At 45.1% G+C, this 22,928-nt stretch overlaps 3 protein-coding genes and 1 non-coding gene across 4 annotated transcripts; all 4 read right to left on the bottom strand.

Annotated features, from left to right (window-relative positions):
* Positions 1–2,178: 2,178 nt before the first annotated feature.
* LOC126278113 (40S ribosomal protein S7) lies at positions 2,179–2,738 on the bottom strand. The gene has a single exon (XM_049977995.1). It carries the CDS (start codon positions 2,736–2,738, stop codon positions 2,223–2,225), a length of 516 nt encoding a protein of 171 aa, XP_049833952.1. The 3' UTR covers positions 2,179–2,222.
* Positions 2,739–9,125: 6,387 nt separating this feature from the next.
* Positions 9,126–9,685, bottom strand: LOC126278112 (40S ribosomal protein S7). Its single transcript, XM_049977994.1, has one exon. It carries the CDS (start codon positions 9,683–9,685, stop codon positions 9,170–9,172), a length of 516 nt encoding a protein of 171 aa, XP_049833951.1. The 3' UTR covers positions 9,126–9,169.
* Positions 9,686–10,621: 936 nt separating this feature from the next.
* Positions 10,622–10,694, bottom strand: Trnak-cuu (transfer RNA lysine (anticodon CUU)). The gene has a single exon. It is a non-coding gene; the product is annotated as a tRNA-Lys (tRNA).
* Positions 10,695–14,560: 3,866 nt separating this feature from the next.
* Positions 14,561–15,120, bottom strand: LOC126278134 (40S ribosomal protein S7). Its single transcript, XM_049978022.1, has one exon. The coding sequence runs from the start codon at positions 15,118–15,120 to the stop codon at positions 14,605–14,607; it is 516 nt and encodes a 171-aa protein (XP_049833979.1). The 3' UTR covers positions 14,561–14,604.
* Between the last annotated feature and the right edge of the window lie 7,808 nt (positions 15,121–22,928).

Here is a 22,928-nt window from a genome sequence, read left to right as displayed (position 1 = left end):
GCATGACAACATGCAGAGCTAGTGGCGTCAAAATTAACACACATACTTTATGTGACTCAAAAGCCGAACGAGTTACTTTCCTACGTTGTTTTAGATGTGCAACTGCCAGTCAAAACTCGTGGTGTCGGCACTCTGCCGACCATTTCGCTAGTTAACACCGGTCTTGTTGTGTGTGTTTCAAGCTCAAGAGCATCTCCAAGCAAAAAATAGTCAACAGCAACATTCAGACGGTTTCGTACTGCTCAATTGCTACATGAAAACGGTATGTTTCTTTTTCAGAACTGGAAAACAAGAGCGTGATAGCATTCGAACCTGTAATCTTCAGATCCGAAGTCCGACGTCTTATCCATTAGCCCACACGGTCAATGACGACCAACTATAACATGTATACGACTCATCCCGAAACGCTCACACCCCTGAGGATTTGTGTTTTCGTTCTACACATCCGCTGCCCCTTGCTCTTTCCCACCCATTCGTTACATTCAACCTCTTACGAGACCGACCAAATATAGACTGAGAAACAAGACCACACACTTTGTGCATTCGGAATCGAAGGCAGGGCGTCCCTCGCCGCATTTGCTACGATGGCCATTTGCTACTTCTGCAGAAGCAGCGGCGGCGGCGACGACGACGACGACGACGACGACGACGACCGCGAGAGGCTCTGAGATATGTGAGAAATACATCTATAAAATGTAATTCAGACTGCCTCGTCCCACCTTATGCTGTACCGCTTTGGCAAATGCTTTATCTGCGCCATTCGCCTTAATCACATCTGAGAGTAATTCTTAAAAAAACGCCTGTCGCTAATTGTTCGTCATCACAGATACTGTTTGCTATACGGCCACGACGCGCTACTGATTTCCAAAATTCATCTTTCTCCTGTGAGGATGGAACTTACGACATCTGGTTTATTAGAGCAGTGCTCTACCACTGAGCTAAATAAGCGCGGCCTAGCGGTACTCTTGCGTACTTCGGCCTTACGGTCACCTGCATCTACAGACTTCTGCTGACAACACTTCATATTAGCTTCTAATATTTGCAGATATGGCGACCCATTACTGCTTGGCTACACATCTGACACGTAACCGATATGCTCTCCAAACAACAACACTTGCATTTCAGAACATGTCTTTCACACATGTCTACAAAATCTCCTTCACCTTCAAATACAGTTTCATTGCGACCGACAGAGACGGAGGCAAAGTTTAAAGTTGCTATTTCCATTACATCTCGTTAATCAGAAAAACGGTAATTTACATCTGCAGAGGAACAAAATTCCGTTACGCCCAGAGTGTGGCTCGAACCCACGACCCTGGGACTAAGAGTCTGACGCTCTACCGACTGAGCTAGCCGGCTACCTCGGTGAATACCTGCCGGGTAGCACGTCACACAATACTCGTTTGGGTTGGGTGGTCCCATACAGAATCTCTCCATGCTGCCTAATGTTTTCCTAACGTCACACTCGTCACGTACTTCACTTTTATGTCATAATCATTTCTGAGAGGTAAAGAAATTGCATGACAACATGCAGAGCTAGTGGCGTCAAAATTAACACACATACTTTATGTGACTCAAAAGCCGAACGAGTTACTTTCCTACGTTGTTTTAGATGTGCAAGTGCCAGTCAAAACTCGTGGTGTCGGCACTCTGCCGACCATTTCGCTAGTTAACACCGGTCTTGTTGTGTGTGTTTCAAGCTCAAGAGCATCTCCGAGCAAAAAATGGTCAACAGCAACATTCAGACGGTTTCGTACTGCTCAATTGCTACATGAGAACGGTATGTTTCTTTTTCAGAACTGGAAAAACAAGAGCATGACAGCATTCGAACCTGTAATCTTCAGATCCGAAGTCCGACGCCTTATCCATTTTTTTTTTTTTTTTTCTTTGTTAGAGTATTCGTTCTGACCAATCAAAGTTACAAAAATTTAACTTAAAACTAAAACAATGAAAAATTCCTGGTTTTCTCCCGGAAGAAAAAATTCCCATGTTTTTCCCGAATCTCCCACATCGTATACACGCTGCATTTATCTGAGAATACAATGTTTAAAAAACAATGCATGTACCAGAATGTTCGCCTTCTGCAGCACAATACACAAAGTAAAATCTTAATATAAACTGTATACACAAATGTTTAAAAACTGATGCATCTGGGTTTACTACATAAATAAAAAGTGATTCTCCACATTTTAAATAACCATTTTAATGTCTTACAAATATTGTTACAAATAAGTTTCTGGGAACTCAAATGTCACTTCCCTTCCCGTTAACTTCTTGTAGACAGATGCAAACGTGTCGACCTTATGCTCAATGTTTGTTTGCTGAGTCTTGTCTAGGTGCACTTTGATGAGCTGGGATCCATCCAGCTTCACTCTGATCCTCTTTCCAACAATTTCAGCAGGAAAAACTATATCTTCCAGAATGGCATCATATACTGCTGTCAATGTGCGGCTCCTTGGTCGCTTTTGCTTATTCTTTGTGAGAGTTTTTCTGGTTGGCTTAGGTAAAATTTTCCTTTCTCCAATGAAGACCACATTCTTTCCTGTGAATTTTTTCTCCAATTCTCGCACAAGGCGTATCTGAATCTTACGGAAAGCTTTCAGTTGTGGAATTGGTACATATATTATTATTGACTTTTTGCCGTTGAGTTCAACTTCTTTCGCCTTTGTGATATATAATTCGCGAAGTTGCGCCTTCAAATCACTATTCATTTCCAGTTCGATGAGTGCTTGTGCCATTAGGCCACACGGTCAATGACGACCAACTATAACATGTATACGACTCATCCCGAAACGCTCACACCCCTGAGGATTTGTGTTTTCGTTCTACACATCCGCTGCCCCTTGCTCTTTCCCACCCATTCGTTACATTCAACCTCTTACGAGACCGACCAAATATAGACTGAGAAACAAGACCACACACTTTGTGCATTCGGAATCGAAGGCAGGGCGTCCCTCGCCGCATTTGCTACGATGGCCATTTGCTACTTCTGCAGAAGCAGCGGCGGCGACGACGACGACGACGACGACGACGTCCGCGAGAGGCTCTGAGATATGTGAGAAATACATCTATAAAATGTAATTCAGACTGCCTCGTCCCACCTTATGCTGTACCGCTTTGGCAAATGCTTTATCTGCGCCATTCGCCTTAATCACATCTGAGAGTAATTCTTAAAAAAACGCCTGTCGCTAATTGTTCGTCATCACAGATACTGTTTACTATACGGCCATGACGCGCTACTGATTTCCAAAATTCATCTTTCTCCTGTGAGGATGGAACTTACGACACCTGGTTTATTAGAGCAGTGCTCTACCACTGAGCTAAAGAGGCGCGGCCTAGCGGTACTCTTGCTTACTTCGGCCTTACGGTCGCCTGCATCATCAGACTTCTGCTGACAACACTTCATATTAGCTTCTGATATTTGCAGATATGGCGACCCATTACTGCTTGGCTACACATCTGACACGTAACCGATATGCTCTCCAAACAACAACACTTGCATTTCAGAACATGTCTTTCACACATGTCTACAAAATCTCCTTCACCTTCAAATACAGTTTCATTGCAACTGACAGAGACGGAGGCAAAGTTTAAAGTTGCTATTTCCATTACATCTCGTTAATCAGAAAAACGGTAATTTACATCTGCAGCGGAACAAAATTCCGTTACGCCCAGCGTGTGGCTCGAACCCACGACCCTGGGATTAAGAGTCTGACGCTCTACCGACTGAGCTAGCCGGCTACCTCGGTGAATACCTGCCGGGTAGCACGTCACACAATACTCGTTTGGGTTGGGTGGTCCCATACAGAATCTCTCCATGCTGCCTAATGTTTTCCTAACGTCACACTCGTCACGTACTTCACTTTTATGTCATAATCATTTCTGAGAGGTAAAGAAATTGCATGACAACATGCAGAGCTAGTGGCGTCAAAATTAACACACATACTTTATGTGACTCAAAAGCCGAACGAGTTACTTTCCTACGTTGTTTTAGATGTGCAAGTGCCAGTCAAAACTCGTGGTGTCGGCACTCTGCCGACCATTTCGCTAGTTAACACCGGTCTTGTTGTGTGTGTTTCAAGCTCAAGAGCATCTCCGAGCAAAAAATGGTCAACAGCAACATTCAGACGGTTTCGTACTGCTCAATTGCTACATGAAAACGGTATGTTTCTTTTTCAGAACTGGAAAAACAAGAGCGTGACAGCATTCGAACCTGTAATCTTCAGATCCGAAGTCCGACGCCTTATCCATTAGGCCACACGGTCAATGACGACTAACTATAACATGTATACGACTCATCCCGAAACGCTCACACCCCTGAGGATTTGTGTTTTCGTTCTACACATCCGCTGCCCCTTGCTCTTTCCCACCCATTCGTTACATTCAACCTCTTACGAGACCGACCAAATATAGACTGAGAAACAAGACCACACACTTTGTGCATTCGGAATCGAAGGCAGGGCGTCCCTCGCCGCATTTGCTACGATGGCCATTTGCTACTTCTGCAGAAGCAGCGGCGGCGACGACGACGACGACGACGACGACGACGACGACGACGACCGCGAGAGGCTCTGAGATATGTGAGAAATACATCTATAAAATGTAATTCAGACTGCCTCGTCCCACCTTATGCTGTACCGCTTTGGCAAATGCTTTATCTGCGCCATTCGCCTTAATCACATCTGAGAGTAATTCTTAAAAAAACGCCTGTCGCTAATTGTTCGTCATCACAGATACTGTTTGCTATACGGCCACGACGCGCTACTGATTTCCAAAATTCATCTTTCTCCTGTGAGGATGGAACTTACGACACCTGGTTTATTAGAGCAGTGCTCTACCACTGAGCTAAAGAGGCGCGGCCTAGCGGTACTCTTGCGTACTTCGGCCTTACGGTCGCCTGCATCATCAGACTTCTGCTGACAACACTTCATATTAGCTTCTAATATTTGCAGATATGGCGACCCATTACTGCTTGGCTACACATCTGACACGTAACCGATATGCTCTCCAAACAACAACACTTGCATTTCAGAACATGTCTTTCACACATGTCTACAAAATCTCCTTCACCTTCAAATACAGTTTCATTGCAACTGACAGAGACGGAGGCAAAGTTTAAAGTTGCTATTTCCATTACATCTCGTTAATCAGAAAAACGGTAATTTACATCTGCAGCGTAACAAGATTCCGTTACGCCCAGCGTGTGGCTCGAACCCACGACCCTTGGGATTAAGAGTCTGACGCTCTACCGACTGAGCTAGCCGGCTACCTCGGTGAATACCTGCCGGGTAGCACGTCACACAATACTCGTTTGGGTTGGGTGGTCCCATACAGAATCTCTCCATGCTGCCTAATGTTTTCCTAACGTCACACTCGTCACGTACTTCACTTTTATGTCATAATCATTTCTGAGAGGTAAAGAAATTGCATGACAACATGCAGAGCTAGTGGCGTCAAAATTAACACACATACTTTATGTGACTCAAAAGCCGAACGAGTTACTTTCCTACGTTGTTTTAGATGTGCAAGTGCCAGTCAAAACTCGTGGTGTCGGCACTCTGCCGACCATTTCGCTAGTTAACACCGGTCTTGTTGTGTGTGTTTCAAGCTCAAGAGCATCTCCAAGCAAAAAATGGTCAACAGCAACATTCAGACGGTTTCGTACTGCTCAATTGCTACATGAAAACGGTATGTTTCTTTTTCAGATCTGGAAAAACAAGAGCGTGACAGCATTCGAACCTGTAATCTTCAGATCCGAAGTCCGACGCCTTATCCATTAGGCCACACGGTCAATGACGACCAACTATAACATGTATACGACTCATTCCGAAACGCTCACACCCCTGAGGATTTGTGTTTTCGTTCTACACATCCGCTGCCCCTTGCTCTTTCCCACCCATTCGTTACATTCAACCTCTTACGAGACCGACCAAATATAGACTGAGAAACAAGACCACACACTTTGTGCATTCGGAATCGAAGGCAGGGCGTCCCTCGCCGCATTTGCTACGATGGCCATTTGCTACTTCTGCAGAAGCAGCGGCGGCGACGACGACGACGACGACGACGACGACGACCGCGAGAGGCTCTGAGATATGTGAGAAATACATCTATAAAATGTAATTCAGACTGCCTCGTCCCACCTTATGCTGTACCGCTTTGGGAAATGCTTTATCTGCGCCATTCGCCTTAATCACATCTGAGAGTAATTCTTAAAAAAACGCCTGTCGCTATTTGCTCGTCATCACAGATACTGTTTGCTATACGGCCACGACGCGCTACTGATTTCCAAAATTCATCTTTCTCCTGTGAGGATGGAACTTACGACACCTGGTTTATTAGAGCAGTGCTCTACCACTGAGCTAAAGAGGCGCGGCCTAGCGGTACTCTTGCGTACTTCGGCCTTACGGTCGCCTGCATCATCAGACTTCTGTTGACAACACTTCATATTAGCTTCTAATATTTGCAGATATGGCGACCCATTACTGTTTGGCTACACATCTGACACGTAACCGATATGCTCTCCAAACAACAACACTTGCATTTCAGAACATGTCTTTCACACATGTCTACAAAATCTCCTTCACCTTCAAATACAGTTTCATTGCAACTGACAGAGACGGAGGCAAAGTTTAAAGTTGCTATTTCCATTACATCTCGTTAATCAGAAAAACGGTAATTTACATCTGCAGCGGAACAAAATTCCGTTACGCCCAGCGTGTGGCTCGAACCCACGACCATGGGATTAAGAGTCTGACGCTCTACCGACTGAGCTAGCCGGCTACCTCGGTGAATACCTGCCGGGTAGCACGTCACACAGTACTCGTTTGGGTTGGGTGGTCCCATACAGAATCTCTCCATGCTGCCTAATGTTTTCCTAACGTCACACTCGTCACGTACTTCACTTTTATGCCATAATCATTTCTGAGAGGTAAAGAAATTGCATGACAACATGCAGAGCTAGTGGCGTCAAAATTAACACACATACTTTATGTGACTCAAAAGCCGAACGAGTTACTTTCCTACGTTGTTTTAGATGTGCAAGTGCCAGTCAAAACTCGTGGTGTCGGCACTCTGCCGACCATTTCGCTAGTTAACACCGGTCTTGTTGTGTGTGTTTCAAGCTCAAGAGCATCTCCAAGCAAAAAATAGTCAACAGCAACATTCAGACGGTTTCGTACTGCTCAATTGCTACATGAAAACGGTATGTTTCTTTTTCAGAACTGGAAAAACAAGAGCGTGATAGCATTCGAACCTGTAATCTTCAGATCCGAAGTCCGACGTCTTATCCATTAGGCCACAGGGTCAATGACGACCAACTATAACATGTATACGACTCATCCCGAAACGCTCACACCCCTGAGGATTTGTGTTTTCGTTCTACACATCCGCTGCCCCTTGCTCTTTCCCACCCATTCGTTACATTCAACCTCTTACGAGACCGACCAAATATAGACTGAGAAACAAGACCACACACTTTGTGCATTCGGAATCGAAGGCAGGGCGTCCCTCGCCGCATTTGCTACGATGGCCATTTGCTACTTCTGCAGAAGCAGCGGCGGCGGCGACGACGACGACGACGACGACGACGACGACGACCGCGAGAGGCTCTGAGATATGTGAGAAATACATCTATAAAATGTAATTCAGACTGCCTCGTCCCACCTTACGCTGTACCGCTTTGGCAAATGCTTTATCTGCGCCATTCGCCTTAATCACATCTGAGAGTAATTCTTAAAAAAACGCCTGTCGCTAATTGTTCGTCATCACAGATACTGTTTGCTATACGGCCACGACGCGCTACTGATTTCCAAAATTCATCTTTCTCCTGTGAGGATGGAACTTACGACATCTGGTTTATTAGAGCAGTGCTCTACCACTGAGCTAAATAAGCGCGGCCTAGCGGTACTCTTGCGTACTTCGGCCTTACGGTCACCTGCATCTACAGACTTCTGCTGACAACACTTCATATTAGCTTCTAATATTTGCAGATATGGCGACCCATTACTGCTTGGCTACACATCTGACACGTAACCGATATGCTCTCCAAACAACAACACTTGCATTTCAGAACATGTCTTTCACACATGTCTACAAAATCTCCTTCACCTTCAAATACAGTTTCATTGCGACCGACAGAGACGGAGGCAAAGTTTAAAGTTGCTATTTCCATTACATCTCGTTAATCAGAAAAACGGTAATTTACATCTGCAGAGGAACAAAATTCCGTTACGCCCAGAGTGTGGCTCGAACCCACGACCCTGGGACTAAGAGTCTGACGCTCTACAGACTGAGCTAGCCGGCTACCTCGGTGAATACCTACCGGGTAGCACGTTACACAATACTCGTTTGGGTTGGGTGGTCCCATACAGAATCTCTCCATGCTGCCTAATGTTTTCCTAACGTCACACTCGTCACGTACTTCACTTTTATGTCATAATCATTTCTGAGAGGTAAAGAAATTGCATGACAACATGCAGAGCTAGTGGCGTCAAAATTAACACACATACTTTATGTGACTCAAAAGCCGAACGAGTTACTTTCCTACGTTGTTTTAGATGTGCAAGTGCCAGTCAAAACTCGTGGTGTCGGCACTCTGCCGACCATTTCGCTAGTTAACACCGGTCTTGTTGTGTGTGTTTCAAGCTCAAGAGCATCTCCGAGCAAAAAATGGTCAACAGCAACATTCAGACGGTTTCGTACTGCTCAATTGCTACATGAGAACGGTATGTTTCTTTTTCAGAACTGGAAAAACAAGAGCATGACAGCATTCGAACCTGTAATCTTCAGATCCGAAGTCCGACGCCTTATCCATTTTTTTTTTTTTTTTTTCTTTGTTAGAGTATTCGTTCTGACCAATCAAAGTTACAAAAATTTAACTTAAAACTAAAACAATGAAAAATTCCTGGTTTTCTCCCGGAAGAAAAAATTCCCATGTTTTTCCCGAATCTCCCACATCGTATACACGCTGCATTTATCTGAGAATACAATGTTTAAAAAACAATGCATGTACCAGAATGTTCGCCTTCTGCAGCACAATACACAAAGTAAAATCTTAATATAAACTGTATACACAAATGTTTAAAAACTGATGCATCTGGGTTTACTACATAAATAAAAAGTGATTCTCCACATTTTAAATAACCATTTTAATGTCTTACAAATATTGTTACAAATAAGTTTCTGGGAACTCAAATGTCACTTCCCTTCCCGTTAACTTCTTGTAGACAGATGCAAACGTGTCGACCTTATGCTCAATGTTTGTTTGCTGAGTCTTGTCTAGGTGCACTTTGATGAGCTGGGATCCATCCAGCTTCACTCTGATCCTCTTTCCAACAATTTCAGCAGGAAAAACTATATCTTCCAGAATGGCATCATATACTGCTGTCAATGTGCGGCTCCTTGGTCGCTTTTGCTTATTCTTTGTGAGAGTTTTTCTGGTTGGCTTAGGTAAAATTTTCCTTTCTCCAATGAAGACCACATTCTTTCCTGTGAATTTTTTCTCCAATTCTCGCACAAGGCGTATCTGAATCTTACGGAAAGCTTTCAGTTGTGGAATTGGTACATATATTATTATTGACTTTTTGCCGTTGAGTTCAACTTCTTTCGCCTTTGTGATATATAATTCGCGAAGTTGCGCCTTCAAATCACTATTCATTTCCAGTTCGATGAGTGCTTGTGCCATTACGCCACACGGTCAATGACGACCAACTATAACATGTATACGACTCATCCCGAAACGCTCACACCCCTGAGGATTTGTGTTTTCGTTCTACACATCCGCTGCCCCTTGCTCTTTCCCACCCATTCGTTACATTCAACCACTTACGAGACCGACCAAATATAGACTGAGAAACAAGACCACACACTTTGTGCATTCGGAATCGAAGGCAGGGCGTCCCTCGCCGCATTTGCTACGATGGCCATTTGCTACTTCTGCAGAAGCAGCGGCGGCGACGACGACGACGACGACGACGACGACGACGACCGCGAGAGGCTCTAAGATATGTGAGAAATACATCTATAAAATGTAATTCAGACTGCCTCGTCCCACCTTATGCTGTACCGCTTTGGGAAATGCTTTATCTGCGCCATTCGCCTTAATCACATCTGAGAGTAATTCTTAAAAAAACGCCTGTCGCTAATTGTTCGTCATCACAGATACTGTTTGCTATACGGCCACGACGCGCTACTGATTTCCAAAATTCATCTTTCTCCTGTGAGGATGGAACTTACGACACCTGGTTTATTAGAGCAGTGCTCTACCACTGAGCTAAAGAGGCGCGGCCTAGCGGTACTCTTGCGTACTTCGGCCTTACGGTCGCCTGCATCATCAGACTTCTGCTGACAACACTTCATATTAGCTTCTGATATTTGCAGATATGGCGACCCATTACTGCTTGGCTACACAGCTGACACGTAACCGATATGCTCTCCAAACAACAACACTTGCATTTCAGAACATGTCTTTCACACATGTCTACAAAATCTCCTTCATCTTCAAATACAGTTTCATTGCAACTGACAGAGACGGAGGCAAAGTTTAAAGTTGCTATTTCCATTACATCTCGTTAATCAGAAAAACGGTAATTTACATCTGCAGCGGAACAAAATTCCGTTACGCCCAGCGTGTGGCTCGAACCCACGACCTTGGGATTAAGAGTCTGACGCTCTACCGACTGAGCTAGCCGGCTACCTCGGTGAATACCTGCCGGGTAGCACGTCACACAATACTCGTTTGGGTTGGGTGGTCCCATACAGAATCTCTCCATGCTGCCTAATGTTTTCCTAACGTCACACTCGTCACGTACTTCACTTTTATGTCATAATCATTTCTGAGAGGTAAAGAAATTGCATGACAACATGCAGAGCTAGAGGCGTCAAAATTAACACACATACTTTATGTGACTCAAAAGCCGAACGAGTTACTTTCCTACGTTGTTTTAGATGTGCAACTGCCAGTCAAAACTCGTGGTGTCGGCACTCTGCCGACCATTTCGCTAGTTAACACCGGTCTTGTTGTGTGTGTTTCAAGCTCAAGAGCATCTCCAAGCAAAAAATGGTCAACAGCAACATTCAGACGGTTTCGTACTGCTCAATTGCTACATGAGAACGGTATGTTTCTTTTTCAGAACTGGAAAAACAAGAGCATGACAGCATTCGAACCTGTAATCTTCAGATCCGAAGTCCGACGCCTTATCCATTAGGCCACACGGTCAATGACGACCAACTATAACATGTATACGACTCTTCCCGAAACGCTCACACCCCTGAGGATTTGTGTTTTCGTTCTACACATCCGCTGCCCCTTGCTCTTTCCCACCCATTCGTTACATTCAACCTCTTACGAGACCGACCAAATATAGACTGAGAAACAAGACCACACACTTTGTGCATTCGGAATCGAAGGCAGGGCGTCCCTCGCCGCATTTGCTACGATGGCCATTTGCTACTTCTGCAGAAGCAGCGGCGGCGGCGACGACGACGACGACGACGACGACGACGACGACGACCGCGAGAGGCTCTGAGATATGTGAGAAATACATCTATAAAATGTAATTCAGACTGCCTCGTCCCACCTTATGCTGTACCGCTTTGGCAAATGCTTTATCTGCGCCATTCGCCTTAATCACATCTGAGAGTAATTCTTAAAAAAACGCCTGTCGCTAATTGTTCGTCATCACAGATACTGTTTGCTATACGGCCACGACGCGCTACTGATTTCCAAAATTCATCTTTCTCCTGTGAGGATGGAACTTACGACATCTGGTTTATTAGAGCAGTGCTCTACCACTGAGCTAAATAAGCGCGGCCTAGCGGTACTCTTGCGTACTTCGGCCTTACGGTCACCTGCATCTACAGACTTCTGCTGACAACACTTCATATTAGCTTCTAATATTTGCAGATATGGCGACCCATTACTGCTTGGCTACACATCTGACACGTAACCGATATGCTCTCCAAACAACAACACTTGCATTTCAGAACATGTCTTTCACACATGTCTACAAAATCTCCTTCACCTTCAAATACAGTTTCATTGCGACCGACAGAGACGGAGGCAAAGTTTAAAGTTGCTATTTCCATTACATCTCGTTAATCAGAAAAACGGTAATTTACATCTGCAGAGGAACAAAATTCCGTTACGCCCAGAGTGTGGCTCGAACCCACGACCCTGGGACTAAGAGTCTGACGCTCTACCGACTGAGCTAGCCGGCTACCTCGGTGAATACCTGCCGGGTAGCACGTCACACAATACTCGTTTGGGTTGGGTGGTCCCATACAGAATCTCTCCATGCTGCCTAATGTTTTCCTAACGTCACACTCGTCACGTACTTCACTTTTATGTCATAATCATTTCTGAGAGGTAAAGAAATTGCATGACAACATGCAGAGCTAGTGGCGTCAAAATTAACACACATACTTTATGTGACTCAAAAGCCGAACGAGTTACTTTCCTACGTTGTTTTAGATGTGCAAGTGCCAGTCAAAACTCGTGGTGTCGGCACTCTGCCGACCATTTCGCTAGTTAACACCGGTCTTGTTGTGTGTGTTTCAAGCTCAAGAGCATCTCCGAGCAAAAAATGGTCAACAGCAACATTCAGACGGTTTCGTACTGCTCAATTGCTACATGAGAACGGTATGTTTCTTTTTCAGAACTGGAAAAACAAGAGCATGACAGCATTCGAACCTGTAATCTTCAGATCCGAAGTCCGACGCCTTATCCATTAGGCCACACGGTCAATGACGACCAACTATAACATGTATACGACTCATCCCGAAACGCTCACACCCCTGAGGATTTGTGTTTTCGTTCTACACATCCGCTGCCCCTTGCTCTTTCCCACCCATTCGTTACATTCAACCTCTTACGAGACCGACCAAATATAGACTGAGAAACAAGACCACACACTTTGTGCATTCGGAATCGAAGGCAGGGCGTCCCTCGCCGCATTTGCTACGATGGCCATTTGCTACTTCTGCAGAAGCAGCGGCGGCGGCGACGACGACGACGACGACGACGACGACGACGACGACCGCGAGAGGCTCTGAGATATGTGAGAAATACATCTATAAAATGTAATTCAGACTGCCTCGTCCCACCTTATGCTGTACCGCTTTGGCAAATGCTTTATCTGCGCCATTCGCCTTAATCACATCTGAGAGTAATTCTTAAAAAAACGCCTGTCGCTAATTGTTCGTCATCACAAATACTGTTTGCTATACGGCCACGACGCGCTACTGATTTCCAAAATTCATCTTTCTCCTGTGAGGATGGAACTTACGACATCTGGTTTATTAGAGCAGTGCTCTATCACTGAGCTAAATAAGCGCGGCCTAGCGGTACTCTTGCGTACTTCGGCCTTACGGTCACCTGCATCTACAGACTTCTGCTGACAACACTTCATATTAGCTTCTAATATTTGCAGATATGGCGACCCATTACTGCTTGGCTACACATCTGACACGTAACCGATATGCTCTCCAAACAACAACACTTGCATTTCAGAACATGTCTTTCACACATGTCTACAAAATCTCCTTCACCTTCAAATACAGTTTCATTGCGACCGACAGAGACGGAGGCAAAGTTTAAAGTTGCTATTTCCATTACATCTCGTTAATCAGAAAAACGGTAATTTACATCTGCAGAGGAACAAAATTCCGTTACGCCCAGAGTGTGGCTCGAACCCACGACCCTGGGACTAAGAGTCTGACGCTCTACCGACTGAGCTAGCCGGCTACCTCGGTGAATACCTGCCGGGTAGCACGTTACACAATACTCGTTTGGGTTGGGTGGTCCCATACAGAATCTCTCCATGCTGCCTAATGTTTTCCTAACGTCACACTCGTCACGTACTTCACTTTTATGTCATAATCATTTCTGAGAGGTAAAGAAATTGCATGACAACATGCAGAGCTAGTGGCGTCAAAATTAACACACATACTTTATGTGACTCAAAAGCCGAACGAGTTACTTTCCTACGTTGTTTTAGATGTGCAAGTGCCAGTCAAAACTCGTGGTGTCGGCACTCTGCCGACCATTTCGCTAGTTAACACCGGTCTTGTTGTGTGTGTTTCAAGCTCAAGAGCATCTCCGAGCAAAAAATGGTCAACAGCAACATTCAGACGGTTTCGTACTGCTCAATTGCTACATGAGAACGGTATGTTTCTTTTTCAGAACTGGAAAAACAAGAGCATGACAGCATTCGAACCTGTAATCTTCAGATCCGAAGTCCGACGCCTTATCCATTTTTTTTTTTTTTCTTTGTTAGAGTATTCGTTCTGACCAATCAAAGTTACAAAAATTTAACTTAAAACTAAAACAATGAAAAATTCCTGGTTTTCTCCCGGAAGAAAAAATTCCCATGTTTTTCCCGAATCTCCCACATCGTATACACGCTGCATTTATCTGAGAATACAATGTTTAAAAAACAATGCATGTACCAGAATGTTCGCCTTCTGCAGCACAATACACAAAGTAAAATCTTAATATAAACTGTATACACAAATGTTTAAAAACTGATGCATCTGGGTTTACTACATAAATAAAAAGTGATTCTCCACATTTTAAATAACCATTTTAATGTCTTACAAATATTGTTACAAATAAGTTTCTGGGAACTCAAATGTCACTTCCCTTCCCGTTAACTTCTTGTAGACAGATGCAAACGTGTCGACCTTATGCTCAATGTTTGTTTGCTGAGTCTTGTCTAGGTGCACTTTGATGAGCTGGGATCCATCCAGCTTCACTCTGATCCTCTTTCCAACAATTTCAGCAGGAAAAACTATATCTTCCAGAATGGCATCATATACTGCTGTCAATGTGCGGCTCCTTGGTCGCTTTTGCTTATTCTTTGTGAGAGTTTTTCTGGTTGGCTTAGGTAAAATTTTCCTTTCTCCAATGAAGACCACATTCTTTCCTGTGAATTTTTTCTCCAATTCTCGCACAAGGCGTATCTGAATCTTACGGAAAGCTTTCAGTTGTGGAATTGGTACATATATTATTATTGACTTTTTGCCGTTGAGTTCAACTTCTTTCGCCTTTGTGATATATAATTCGCGAAGTTGCGCCTTCAAATCACTATTCATTTCCAGTTCGATGAGTGCTTGTGCCATTAGGCCACACGGTCAATGACGACCAACTATAACATGTATACGACTCATCCCGAAACGCTCACACCCCTGAGGATTTGTGTTTTCGTTCTACACATCCGCTGCCCCTTGCTCTTTCCCACCCATTCGTTACATTCAACCACTTACGAGACCGACCAAATATAGACTGAGAAACAAGACCACACACTTTGTGCATTCGGAATCGAAGGCAGGGCGTCCCTCGCCGCATTTGCTACGATGGCCATTTGCTACTTCTGCAGAAGCAGCGGCGGCGACGACGACGACGACGACGACGACGACGACGACGACGACCGCGAGAGGCTCTGAGATATGTGAGAAATACATCTATAAAATGTAATTCAGACTGCCTCGTCCCACCTTATGCTGTACCGCTTTGGGAAATGCTTTATCTGCGCCATTCGCCTTAATCACATCTGAGAGTAATTCTTAAAAAAACGCCTGTCGCTAATTGTTCGTCATCACAGATACTGTTTGCTATACGGCCACGACGCGCTACTGATTTCCAAAATTCATCTTTCTCCTGTGAGGATGGAACTTACGACACCTGGTTTATTAGAGCAGTGCTCTACCACTGTGCTAAAGAGGCGCGGCCTAGCGGTACTCTTGCGTACTTCGGCCTTACGGTCGCCTGCATCATCAGACTTCTGCTGACAACACTTCATATTAGCTTCTAATATTTGCAGATATGGCGACCCATTACTGCTTGGCTACACATCTGACACGTAACCGATATGCTCTCCAAACAACAACACTTGCATTTCAGAACATGTCTTTCACACATGTCTACAAAATCTCCTTCACCTTCAAATACAGTTTCATTGCAACTGACAGAGACGGAGGCAAAGTGTAAAGTTGCTATTTTCATTACATCTCGTTAATCAGAAAAACGGTAATTTACATCTGCAGCGGAACAAAATTCCGTTACGCCCAGCGTGTGGCTCGAACCCACGACCCTGGGATTAAGAGTCTGACGCTCTACCGACTGAGCTAGCCGGCTACCTCGGTGAATACCTGCCGGGTAGCACGTCACACAATACTCGTTTGGGTTGGGTGGTCCCATACAGAATCTCTCCATGCTGCCTAATGTTTTCCTAACGTCACACTCGTCACGTACTTCACTTTTATGTCATAATCATTTCTGAGAGGTAAAGAAATTGCATGACAACATGCAGAGCTAGTGGCGTCAAAATTAACACACATACTTTATGTGACTCAAAAGCCGAACGAGTTACTTTCCTACGTTGTTTTAGATGTGCAACTGCCAGTCAAAACTCGTGGTGTCGGCACTCTGCCGACCATTTCGCTAGTTAACACCGGTCTTGTTGTGTGTGTTTCAAGCTCAAGAGCATCTCCAAGCAAAAAATGGTCAACAGCAACATTCAGACGGTTTCGTACTGCTCAATTGCTACATGAAAACGGTATGTTTCTTTTTCAGATCTGGAAAAACAAGAGCGTGACAGCATTCGAACCTGTAATCTTCAGATCCGAAGTCCGACGCCTTATCCATTAGGCCACACGGTCAATGACGACCAACTATAACATGTATACGACTCATCCCGAAACGCTCACACCCCTGAGGATTTGTGTTTTCGTTCTACACATCCGCTGCCCCTTGCTCTTTCCCACCCATTCGTTACATTCAACCTCTTACGAGACCGACCAAATATAGACTGAGAAACAAGACCACACACTTTGTGCATTCGGAATCGAAGGCAGGGCGTCCCTCGCCGCATTTGCTACGATGGCCATTTGCTACTTCTGCAGAAGCGGCGGCGGCGACGACGACGACGACGACGACGACGACGACGACGACGACGACGACGACCGCGAGAGGCTCTGAGATATGTGAGAAATACATCTATAAAATGTAATTCAGACTGCCTCGTCCCACCTTATGCTGTACCGCTTTGGGAAATGCTTTATCTGCGCCATTCGCCTTAATCACATCTGAGAGTAATTCTTAAAAAAACGCCTGTCGCTAATTGTTCGTCATCACAGATACTGTTTGCTATACGGCCACGACGCGCTACTGATTTCCAAAATTCATCTTTCTCCTGTGAGGATGGAACTTACGACACCTGGTTTATTAGAGCAGTGCTCTACCACTGAGCTAAAGAGGCGCGGCCTAGCGGTACTCTTGCGTACTTCGGCCTTACGGTCGCCTGCATCATCAGACTTCTGCTGACAACACTTCATATTAGCTTCTAATATTTGCAGATATGGCGACCCATTACTGCTTGGCTACACATCTGACACGTAACCGATATGCTCTCCAAACAACAACACTTGCATTTCAGAACATGTCTTTCACACATGTCTACAAAATCTCCTTCACCTTCAAATACAGTTTCATTGCAACTGACAGAGACGGAGGCAAAGTGTAAAGTTGCTATTTTCATTACATCTCGTTAATCAGAAAAACGGTAATTTACATCTGCAGCGGAACAAAATTCCGTTACGCCCAGCGTGTGGCTCGAACCCACAAGCCTGGGATTAAGAGTCTGACGCTCTACCGACTGAGCTAGCCGGCTACCTCGGTGAATACCTGCCGGGTAGCACGTCACACAATACTCGTTTGGGTTGGGTGGTCCCATACAGAATCTCTCCATGCTGCCTAATGTTTTCCTAACGTCACACTCGTCACGTACTTCACTTTTAAGTCATAATCATTTCTGAGAGGTAAAGAAATTGCATGACAACATGCAGAGCTAGTGGCGTCAAAATTAACACACATACTTTATGTGACTCAAAAGCCGAACGAGTTACTTTCCTACGTTGTTTTAGATGTGCAACTGCCAGTCAAAACTCGTGGTGTCGGCACTCTGCCGACCATTTCGCTAGTTAACACCGGTCTTGTTGAGTGTGTTTCAAGCTCAAGAGCATCTCCAAGCAAAAAATGGTCAACAGCAACATTCAGACGGTTTCGTACTGCTCAATTGCTACATGAGAACGGTATGTTTCTTTTTCAGAACTGGAAAAACAAGAGCATGACAGCATTCGAACCTGTAATCTTCAGATCCGAAGTCCGACGCCTTATCCATTAGGCCACACGGTCAATGACGACCAACTATAACATGTATACGACTCTTCCCGAAACGCTCACACCCCTGAGGATTTGTGTTTTCGTTCTACACATCCGCTGCCCCTTGCTCTTTCCCACCCATTCGTTACATTCAACCTCTTACGAGACCGACCAAATATAGACTGAGAAACAAGACCACACACTTTGTGCATTCGGAATCGAAGGCAGGGCGTCCCTCGCCGCATTTGCTACGATGGCCATTTGCTACTTCTGCAGAAGCAGCGGCGGCGACGACGACGACGACGACGACGACGACGACGACGACCGCGAGAGGCTCTGAGATATGTGAGAAATACATCTATAAAATGTAATTCAGACTGCCTCGTCCCACCTTATGCTGTACCGCTTTGGGAAATGCTTTATCTGCGCCATTCGCCTTAATCACATCTGAGAGTAATTCTTAAAAAAACGCCTGTCGCTAATTGTTCGTCATCACAGATACTGTTTGCTATACGGCCACGACGCGCTACTGATTTCCAAAATTCATCTTTCTCCTGTGAGGATGGAACTTACGACACCTGGTTTATTAGAGCAGTGCTCTACCACTGTGCTAAAGAGGCGCGGCCTAGCGGTACTCTTGCGTACTTCGGCCTTACGGTCGCCTGCATCATCAGACTTCTGCTGACAACACTTCATATTAGCTTCTAATATTTGCAGATATGGCGACCCATTACTGCTTGGCTACACATCTGACACGTAACCGATATGCTCTCCAAACAACAACACTTGCATTTCAGAACATGTCTTTCACACATGTCTACAAAATCTCCTTCACCTTCAAATACAGTTTCATTGCAACTGACAGAGACGGAGGCAAAGTGTAAAGTTGCTATTTTCATTACATCTCGTTAATCAGAAAAACGGTAATTTACATCTGCAGCGGAACAAAATTCCGTTACGCCCAGCGTGTGGCTCGAACCCACGACCCTGGGATTAAGAGTCTGACGCTCTACCGACTGAGCTAGCCGGCTACCTCGGTGAATACCTGCCGGGTAGCACGTCACACAATACTCGTTTGGGTTGGGTGGTCCCATACAGAATCTGTCCATGCTGCCTAATGTTTTCCTAACGTCACACTCGTCACGTACTTCACTTTTATGTCATAATCATTTCTGAGAGGTAAAGAAATTGCATGACAACATGCAGAGCTAGTGGCGTCAAAATTAACACACATACTTTATGTGACTCAAAAGCCGAACGAGTTACTTTCCTACGTTGTTTTAGATGTGCAACTGCCAGTCAAAACTCGTGGTGTCGGCACTCTGCCGACCATTTCGCTAGTTAACACCGGTCTTGTTGTGTGTGTTTCAAGCTCAAGAGCATCTCCAAGCAAAAAATGGTCAACAGCAACATTCAGACGGTTTCGTACTGCTCAATTGCTACATGAGAACGGTATGTTTCTTTTTCAGAACTGGAAAAACAAGAGCATGACAGCATTCGAACCTGTAATCTTCAGATCCGAAGTCCGACGCCTTATCCATTAGGCCACACGGTCAATGACGACCAACTATAACATGTATACGACTCTTCCCGAAACGCTCACACCCCTGAGGATTTGTGTTTTCGTTCTACACATCCGCTGCCCCTTGCTCTTTCCCACCCATTCGTTACATTCAACCTCTTACGAGACCGACCAAATATAGACTGAGAAACAAGACCACACACTTTGTGCATTCGGAATCGAAGGCAGGGCGTCCCTCGCCGCATTTGCTACGATGGCCATTTGCTACTTCTGCAGAAGCAGCGGCGGCGACGACGACGACGACGACGACGACGACGACGACGACCGCGAGAGGCTCTGAGATATGTGAGAAATACATCTATAAAATGTAATTCAGACTGCCTCGTCCCACCTTATGCTGTACCGCTTTGGGAAATGCTTTATCTGCGCCATTCGCCTTAATCACATCTGAGAGTAATTCTTAAAAAAACGCCTGTCGCTAATTGTTCGTCATCACAGATACTGTTTGCTATACGGCCACGACGCGCTACTGATTTCCAAAATTCATCTTTCTCCTGTGAGGATGGAACTTACGACACCTGGTTTATTAGAGCAGTGCTCTACCACTGTGCTAAAGAGGCGCGGCCTAGCGGTACTCTTGCGTACTTCGGCCTTACGGTCGCCTGCATCATCAGACTTCTGCTGACAACACTTCATATTAGCTTCTAATATTTGCAGATATGGCGACCCATTACTGCTTGGCTACACATCTGACACGTAACCGATATGCTCTCCAAACAACAACACTTGCATTTCAGAACATGTCTTTCACACATGTCTACAAAATCTCCTTCACCTTCAAATACAGTTTCATTGCAACTGACAGAGACGGAGGCAAAGTGTAAAGTTGCTATTTTCATTACATCTCGTTAATCAGAAAAACGGTAATTTACATCTGCAGCGGAACAAAATTCCGTTACGCCCAGCGTGTGGCTCGAACCCACGACCCTGGGATTAAGAGTCTGACGCTCTACCGACTGAGCTAGCCGGCTACCTCGGTGAATACCTGCCGGGTAGCACGTCACTCAATACTCGTTTGGGTTGGGTGGTCCCATACAGAATCTGTCCATGCTGCCTAATGTTTTCCTAACGTCACACTCGTCACGTACTTCACTTTTATGTCATAATCATTTCTGAGAGGTAAAGAAATTGCATGACAACATGCAGAGCTAGTGGCGTCAAAATTAACACACATACTTTATGTGACTCAAAAGCCGAACGAGTTACTTTCCTACGTTGTTTTAGATGTGCAACTGCCAGTCAAAACTCGTGGTGTCGGCACTCTGCCGACCATTTCGCTAGTTAACACCGGTCTTGTTGTGTGTGTTTCAAGCTCAAGAGCATCTCCAAGCAAAAAATGGTCAACAGCAACATTCAGACGGTTTCGTACTGCTCAATTGCTACATGAGAACGGTATGTTTCTTTTTCAGAACTGGAAAAACAAGAGCATGACAGCATTCGAACCTGTAACCTTCAGATCCGAAGTCCGACGCCTTATCCATTAGGCCACACGGTCAATGACGACCAACTATAACATGTATACGACTCTTCCCGAAACGCTCACACCCCTGAGGATTTGTGTTTTCGTTCTACACATCCGCTGCCCCTTGCTCTTTCCCACCCATTCGTTACATTCAACCTCTTACGAGACCGACCAAATATAGACTGAGAAACAAGACCACACACTTTGTGCATTCGGAATCGAAGGCAGGGCGTCCCTCGCCGCATTTGCTACGATGGCCATTTGCTACTTCTGCAGAAGCAGCGGCGGCGACGACGACGACGACGACGACGACGACGACGACCGCGAGAGGCTCTGAGATATGTGAGAAATACATCTATAAAATGTAATTCAGACTGCCTCGTCCCACCTTATGCTGTACCGCTTTGGCAAATGCTTTATCTGCGCCATTCGCCTTAATCACATCTGAGAGTAATTCTTAAAAAAACGCCTGTCGCTAATTGTTCGTCATCACAGATACTGTTTGCTATACGGCCACGACGCGCTACTGATTTCCAAAATTCATCTTTCTCCTGTGAGGATGGAACTTACGACACCTGGTTTATTAGAGCAGTGCTCTACCACTGTGCTAAAGAGGCGCGGCCTAGCGGTACTCTTGCGTACTTCGGCCTTACGGTCGCCTGCATCATCAGACTTCTGCTGACAACACTTCATATTAGCTTCTAATATTTGCAGATATGGCGACCCATTACTGCTTGGCTACACATCTGACACGTAACCGATATGCTCTCCAAACAACAACACTTGCATTTCAGAACATGTCTTTCACACATGTCTACAAAATCTCCTTCACCTTCAAATACAGTTTCATTGCAACTGACAGAGACGGAGGCAAAGTGTAAAGTTGCTATTTTCATTACATCTCGTTAATCAGAAAAACGGTAATTTACATCTGCAGCGGAACAAAATTCCGTTACGCCCAGCGTGTGGCTCGAACCCTCGACCCTGGTATTAAGAGTCTGACGCTCTACCGACTGAGCTAGCCGGCTACCTCGGTGAATACCTGCCGGGTAGCACGTCACACAATACTCGTTTGGGTTGGGTGGTCCCATACAGAATCTGTCCATGCTGCCTAATGTTTTCCTAACGTCACACTCGTCACGTACTTCACTTTTATGTCATAATCATTTCTGAGAGGTAAAGAAATTGCATGACAACATGCAGAGCTAGTGGCGTCAAAATTAACACACATACTTTATGTGACTCAAAAGCCGAACGAGTTACTTTCCTACGTTGTTTTAGATGTGCAACTGCCAGTCAAAACTCGTGGTGTCGGCACTCTGCCGACCATTTCGCTAGTTAACACCGGTCTTGTTGTGTGTGTTTCAAGCTCAAGAGCATCTCCAAGCAAAAAATGGTCAACAGCAACATTCAGACGGTTTCGTACTGCTCAATTGCTACATGAGAACGGTATGTTTCTTTTTCAGAACTGGAAAAACAAGAGCATGACAGCATTCGAACCTGTAATCTTCAGATCCGAAGTCCGACGCCTTATCCATTAGGCCACACGGTCAATGACGACCAACTGTAACATGTATACGACTCTTCCCGAAACGCTCACACCCCTGAGGATTTGTGTTTTCGTTCTACACATCCGCTGCCCCTTGCTCTTTCCCACCCATTCGTTACATTCAACCTCTTACGAGACCGACCAAATATAGACTGAGAAACAAGACCACACACTT

Source organism: Schistocerca gregaria, chromosome 6 (genome assembly GCF_023897955.1).
Source record: "Schistocerca gregaria isolate iqSchGreg1 chromosome 6, iqSchGreg1.2, whole genome shotgun sequence".
Lineage (NCBI taxonomy): Eukaryota > Metazoa > Arthropoda > Insecta > Orthoptera > Acrididae > Schistocerca > Schistocerca gregaria.
Note: the sequence above shows the minus strand (reverse complement) of the source record. Positions and strands in the feature narration are given on the sequence as shown.

What these genes read in the sequence shown, in the direction of transcription:
- LOC126278112 (XM_049977994.1), bottom strand. Translation starts at nt 9,685, where the DNA reads ATGGCACAAGCACTCATCGAACTGGAAATGAATAGTGATTTGAAGGCG.
- LOC126278134 (XM_049978022.1), bottom strand. Translation starts at nt 15,120, where the DNA reads ATGGCACAAGCACTCATCGAACTGGAAATGAATAGTGATTTGAAGGCG.
- LOC126278113 (XM_049977995.1), bottom strand. Translation starts at nt 2,738, where the DNA reads ATGGCACAAGCACTCATCGAACTGGAAATGAATAGTGATTTGAAGGCG.